This window comes from Nematolebias whitei, chromosome 12 (genome assembly GCF_014905685.2).
Source record: "Nematolebias whitei isolate Nwh7 chromosome 12, NemWhi1, whole genome shotgun sequence".
Taxonomy (NCBI): Eukaryota; Metazoa; Chordata; class Actinopteri; order Cyprinodontiformes; family Rivulidae; genus Nematolebias; species Nematolebias whitei.
In genome coordinates this window covers 46,408,591-46,415,691 of record NC_056509.1, presented here as the reverse complement: position 1 = coordinate 46,415,691, position 7,101 = coordinate 46,408,591, and the positions used below count along the sequence as shown (strand labels likewise).

At 37.2% G+C, this 7,101-nt stretch overlaps 1 protein-coding gene across 1 annotated transcript in view; it reads left to right on the top strand.

Annotated features, from left to right (window-relative positions):
* Positions 1-2,408: 2,408 nt before the first annotated feature.
* The window catches only part of LOC119417964 (cytochrome P450 2K1-like), a 6,271-nt gene continuing 1,578 nt past the window's right edge, over positions 2,409-7,101 (top strand). The window contains exons 1-3 of the mRNA XM_037685211.1: positions 2,409-2,661; positions 6,605-6,767; positions 6,848-6,997. Of these exons, the coding sequence (XP_037541139.1) occupies positions 2,458-2,661; positions 6,605-6,767; positions 6,848-6,997 (517 nt within the window). The 5' untranslated portion in view covers positions 2,409-2,457. The remainder of the gene's footprint in view (positions 2,662-6,604; positions 6,768-6,847; positions 6,998-7,101) is intronic.

Sequence of the window (7,101 nt, the reverse complement as noted above, 5' to 3'; positions counted from 1 at the left end):
ACCCACCATCTGCTCCCAGACAGGTCTCTTGTGAACAGGAGTCCTCATGACTCAATGAGATTACCTGTTTAAATGAAGGTTAAATGAAAATAAATCTGTCGGTGACGGGGGACGTCGTTGTTCAAACTACATTTAGCTTCTCCCCCCACAGGTCATCGTAGAAAAGCTTCAGAATGTGCGGCTCAGTGGAGAACAGCTGTGACCGTCGTGTCCTCTCAGACAACAGCGGGGGTTTGTTTCAAATGGAGCTCTGCAGCAGAAACATCTTCAAAGTTGAAACGAGTCACAGGAAGTTGGACTTTACATGTCTGAACCTGTGAGCTGACATCTTTAATGTTCTTACACTTTAGGTTGGCTGTTAACTCTCCGTCAGAAACTCATCTTCTCTTTACATCTTTACCTCTTTAGTTACAGTTTAGACGTTAAAACGTCTCCGTAACGCCCGTGTCTGTGAATCTTTAACTTCTCGCTTGTCCAGGTTAATCTACAGCTTTACGTTTGTTTGAGTGAACAATAAAACTGTTGAGTAATTTCCATCCTCTTCGATGTGCAGCAGGTATGAGAGTGAAATGTCAGGGGGCAGTTTGTTACAACATGGAAACTCGGCAGTCTTAAAACTTTGACTTATCTTCATAATAAAACTGTTTAAGTTTAATGAACTCTCGGATGGACAGCCTGGCAGCCTTTACTAGTTAGTGTACGTTACGTTCTAATCCTGCAAATCTTCACACGTAACAAAAGGAAAAATATGTACTTGCTTTTTTTTTTTTAATTTATTTCATTACGAACAGTTAAAATTTCAACAAAACAAAAAACATGAATAAAAATGTTAATATTTCCACCAAAATATTCTGTAAACAAAACAAAAATGTTTGAAAAGGGAGCAGGAAGCAGCAAAGGTGTATCCAGTCCTGTCCCTAAGTTTACATACAAATTCTGAATCAAAGTAGTGATTCAACAAATACATAAATACCTCTACAAACATATAACTATATACATGCAGACATGCATACAAATAAATATATACCTACACATACATACCTGCAGATACAAATTTATTCTCATGTCACCTACAGATCAAATATTACCATATTTTCTGCCGTACAAGACGTATCTGTCCAAATATGTCTAATAAAGTGGAAAATTCCATAAATACGTCGCTTTGCCGTATATGTCGCATTTATTATGTGTCACTGCTGACGACCCGGAAATGTGGGCCGGTGTTGTGCCAAAAATCAATGGGCTGCCAAATGGTGGCCGCGGGAGCATGCACGGGACGACTTTAACAAGAATTTAACAAGTTTAGCACTTAAAAACAATTGTTTGTTTGCTCGACATTATAAAACAGATGTGTCTCGGTTGAACCTTTGCTTAATAAATACACTTTGACGGTCAAATCAGCTGCATTTCAAAAGCCGATATGCGTAACTAGGAACACGCAGAGGGACGAGTCGCTGAGCATTTCTTCAAAATTTAACTAAACACCTAAAAACAATTATTTATTTGCTCAACAAAGAGCAAAGATGTGTCTCGATTGAACTTTTCCTTGATAAATGCACTTCAATGGTCCAATCAGCTTCATTTCACCGGGGCGGCGCGGTGAAATGAAGCTGATTGGACGGTTGCTCCAGGTGAGCTGGATGAAGGTGGCAAGTAATGGCAAGCCGATTGTGCCATTAATAGATACTTTTACCTATTACATGACACAACGGCATGCCATACTACTCGAGTGCCATCTAGTGGCTGAAAATGGTAGTGTTCAATATTTTCAGTCAGAATGAATGAAAACGGTCATATCTCAGTAAAAACTGGTTTATAAATATTGGAAAAATCCATAAATATGTCGCTTCAGTGTATAAGTCGCAGGACATGTAAATTATGAAAAAAAAGTGACATATAGGGCAAAAAATACGGTAACATGCAAACATACTGATTAATTAATTAACAGTTGAAATAACATAATTTTGACTCATTCGTTTAATACACATTAATTTTGTGATCCTTATATTTTTTTCTGGAACTGTGCAACATTTTTGCTTTGCTTAATCTCTTTGAATTTATTATGCAAACAAAACAACAAAAAATTAAAAAGTTTAGATTAATAAAAAGATTGTTGACAAAACTCATGATAAATGGATCAAGTAGTGAATATTTGACGAGCTCAGCAAAGAAAAATGTGCACATCATTTGTATTTTTCTGTTTAGGTCTAAGTATTTATCAGTTATAGGGTTCTGCAGCGTGAACTCTGCTCCAGTGCAACAGGTATTCACATGTACAGACACAAACGACTTCCAACTTTGACACAGAACAAAGTTCTGGCTGCCAAAGCAATGATTCACTCCCTGGCCCTAACCCTACTGCTGTTTATTTAAATGAACCGGGCTGCGGTCCGTCCTTTGTCAGAGACATCTGTTTCCTTCACTAACTTGAACTCTAGAAGCAGTTTGGGTCGAATCATGGCAGTTTTAGACGTTTTGCTGCAGTCCTCCTCGGCCTCCCTGCTGGTGGCTCTGCTGGTCCTTGTGCTCATGTATCTACTGTCTTCTTCCCACTTCACTTCCAAAAAGCCTGGCAAGGATCCACCAGGGCCACGAGGCCTCCCGGTGCTCGGGAACCTCCTGCAGATCGACTTGAAGAAGCCGTATCACACGTTCGTGCAGGTGAGGAAGCTCCTGAAGGAGTTATAGCTTATTGGACAATTATTTATTTTCTGAACGGTGTTGTTGATTTATTTTACTGTGAACATTAATGTGGAAACTTGTTCTAATTTTCAAACTTTGCAAAAACTAGTTCATCATTAATTAATTAACCACTTTTGAGCTGATTGTTTTTATGCATTCTAATTTTCACCAGTAATTTATTTTCTTGGTTTGGTTTGGAATTTGTTTTAAGCATCAGTTAACGTTCAACTTTTACATCACTAGTTCAACAAACAATATTTACTTCATCTATTTTTGTCTATTTTGGTTTTAACCATCTGGATCGTTTTAGCTTTTGGCTAAAGTTTAGCAACTAGCTCATTAGTTTTGCTTGTTTTAGTTCCTAGCCTTTTTGATTTTGTATTTGTTAATAATTTTTTTTTAGCTATGATTTTACTTATTTTAGCTTGTAGCTTCTGTTTGCAGCACTCAGCATTCACACTGAATTTGGTCAGAAAATGTATCCTGTTCTTTAGTTAAATCCTTCTTCAGCTGAGCAGAAAAATGCATTTTGTTGCAAATGTTTTAATCTAAACAGTTTTGTTTTGTGTTTGGATTATAGTGGAAAAACTGAGATAAAAGCTAAAATGATCAAAACTGTAAAAAGCTAAATAAAACAGAAGTAGACTAAAATAAAGCAAGTGTACGAAAACTGTCTCCAGAGAACAAGTCAATTCAGTTTATTTCTATAGCGCCAATTCACAACAAAGTTGTCTCAGGGCACTTTACAGGAGAATAATAGAAAAGCCAATTAGTAAAGTTCTCTATCTAAGGAATCCAGCAGACTAGTTGAATCTTCACTTCATCACAGTCTCCCATCCTGAGCAAGCACAAAGGAGACAGTGGAAAGAAAAACTCCCTTTTAACAGGAAGAAACCTCCAGCAGAACCAGGCTCAGGACAAGCGGCCATCTGCTTTGACCGGCTGGTTTGAGAGGACAGGAAGGAGAGACAGACGAACACAGAATGGTAGGTCCAGGTATAGGTCCAGGTATAGGTCCAGGTCCAGGTCCAGGTATAGGTCCAGATGTACCTGAAAGACAAAACCACATGTTAAGGATAGAAACAATAATTACAAATACAAAACAAGCTGAGCAGAGTAAGTAAAGACAGTAGCAGAGTGAAAATTGTGGTCAGTTTGTCCTCTAGTAGTCTAAGTCTATAGCAGCAAAACAAGCCAACCCTAACTATAGGATTTATCAAAAAGAAAAGTTTTAAAACTGGACAATGTGTCAGCCTCATGGACAGAAACTGGAAGTTGGTTCCTCAAGAGAGGAGCCTGAGAACTGAAAGATCTTCCTCCCGTTCTGCTTTTGGAAACTCTAGGAACCACAAGTAAACCTGCAGTCTGAGTACGAAGTGCTCTGTTAGGAAAATATGGAACAATAAGATCTGTAATATAAGATGGAGCTAGGTTGTTGAGGGCTTTGTAGGTTAGAAGTAAGATTTTGAATTCAGTTCTGGATTTGACAGGGAGCCAATGGAGAGAAACTAAAACTGGAGAGATATGATTTCTCCCAGTAACTCCAGTTAAGACTCTGGCAGCAGCATTTTGGATCAACTGAAGACGTTTTAAAGAAGTATTTGGACACCCAGATAATAAACCATTGCAATAGTCCAGTCTAGACGTGACAAATGCATGGACCAGTTTTTCTGCATCATCTTTAGATCAGATGTTTCTAATGTTAGTGATATTACGCAGGTGGAAGAAGGAGGTTCTAGTAACGTTTTTAATGTGGGGGATAAAAGACATGTCCTGATCAAAAATAACACCAAGATTTTTAACATTAGAGCAGGAGGACAGATTAATGCATCTAAGGAGGGAGAAAGACTGAAACATTCATTCCTAAGGTGCTCAGGTCCAAAAACTAAAACCTCTTGTCTGAGTTTAAAAGCAGAAAATTAAGGTTCATCCAGGTTTTTATGTCTTTAAGACATGCTTGTAGTCTAAGTAGCTGATTGGATTCATTGGGTTTAATGAACAAATATAACTGTGTGTCATCAGCATAACAATGAAAATGTATCCCATGCTGTTTAATAACTTTACCTGATGGAAGCATGTACAGTACAAGGTAAAGAGTATAATTATGCAAACTGTAATGCTGTTGTTGTTTTATTTTCATTTTTTATTTATTTTATTTTTTCACTAGTCATGTTTTATTATTCCTTACTGAGAAAGTACGTTCCAATAAATAAATAAAAATCCACTGGACAGCAGCCAACATACCCAGGTTCTTTCTTCTTATCAAACTGGTATAAAGTTCCTACAGTGTGGCGTGCCAGACGGGTCAGAAGCCATCAGCTGTGCCTGATAGTAGGTTTCATTCAGCGCCACTTACAGAATCTTTTAATAAAGGGTCGTGTGTGTGTGTGTGTGTGTGTGAATATCTTGCAACAAAAACGTTAAAGGCACCAAAACCAACAGTCAGAAAATAATTTCAGGATGTTTGTTATATTGTCATATACTGGTCGTTTAATAAAATACAACAATACAGATGTTAGAGGATCTCCGTATGTAGTCCCTCGCTACTTCACGCTTCATTTATCGCTGACTCGCTCTATCACAGTTTTTCAAAGTAAGAGTGGACACGACACACAACTGGCTGATTGATGGAGGAGCTGCACGATCGGCATGGAATTTATATTTAAAATAAATTATTTTAATTTTTTTAGCACCTGATGCACCTTTGTGCAGCACACACTGAAGGATAAACTTCCTGCTGCAGCTGATCAGCTGATCTCTGTGCAGAGTGGTGAAGTGGGCGTGGCCAAGAACGCTTGCAGGTGGCAAAGAGCAGATGAGGCAGGGAGCTGAAATCATGACATTATGTGCTCTTTAAGATAATTTAAAGTTTAGAAACATTGTTTGGAATATTGCAAGAGTGTGGGAAGGGTTTAAAACACCATATATATATATATATATATATATGCAGATTTGATGGTATATTTATTTGTATATCATATATTTGATGGTATATTTTGTTTCTATGTTTGTGAAGTCCTACCAAATCTAAACAGCCAGGGGAAATAAAAAATGTTAAAGCAGTTTGACAAAAGTGGGCCAGTGTGGGGACCACCATTTTTTCAGGGGTGACAATCCCCCCCAAGCCCCTCCTTGGTGGTGCCTCTGGTTTCACTGGTTGTTATTGGGTTTTACTTTGAAGTCAACAAAACATTGAACTAAAACTTGTTGGAAACAGTTTTTCCTGATCCTAACCAAGTAACTGATTCATAAAGTAAAACTAAGAGTTAATGTTTTCTTTTTTACACTTTATTTTTCCTATTCATGATCGTTTGTCCCATTTAGGTAAACTCTATAAACATAATAATGTTTGTTTTAACAATAGTTTAATATATTTATCAAATTTAATATATTTATGTTTAGTCTCCCACAAATGTGAGAAAAATGTGCATGAGTTAAAGAGATTGAATCACATAAGATCTGTCATGAATTTACTATTTATAGGTCAACACTGTTTTATGTTACTGTGACAAACGTACAAGCATATACGGGATTAACCTGTCTAAATAAAGGTTGAATGAATAAACGTTTCACAGTTTAGTTGTTATTTGATGACACTATTTTATGTTCTATGTATGATTTATTACATGCACACTTATGATGGAAGGTTTGTATACTCTGTTTCCTTGTAATCAGCATCTGTGAAGGTTTAAACTAGTAATACATACTTTACTGTATCACCAAAATCTGATGTTCTAAAGCATATAAAAACGTGCAGAGCCCTTAGATTTTGCAAAATATGTTTTGTATTTTCCATATTAATTTGTTATATTTAAATATGTAGGGCTGACATGATGTATTTAATCCTGGATTTGCTCTTCAGTCATATTTTCTTATTTTGTGTCAAATACAAAAAACATGATTCCGTTGTTTTTTTTATTAGTTGTCTAAGAAATATGGATCAGTCTTTACGATCTACCTCGGACCCAAAAAGGTGGTGATCCTGACCGGGTACAAGACGGTGAAGGAGGCGCTCGTTCAACACGATGAGGAGTTTGGAGAACGGGAGGTCTTCCCACTTTTGGCAGAATTCAGCCAAGGCCATGGTAGAGAAGAGAAAATGTTTTCAGTTTTTGCTTTCACTTGTCACATTTTAAGTAAAAGGCAACTTCCTGTTTAATTTCAGGGGTTTTATGGTCAAATGGTGAGTCGTGGAAGGAAATGCGGCGCTTTGCTTTGACCAACCTCAGAGACTTTGGGATGGGAAAGAAGGCTTGTGAGGACAAGATCGTTGAGGAATGTCAGCACCTCACTGAAGTTTTTAAGGAGTTCAAAGGTACAAACCATCAGTTTAAGTCCAGTCTAATAATGTCACTTATATATATATATATATATATACTATTTTAACGCTTGCAGCCAGATCGGAAGAGCGTTAAAATA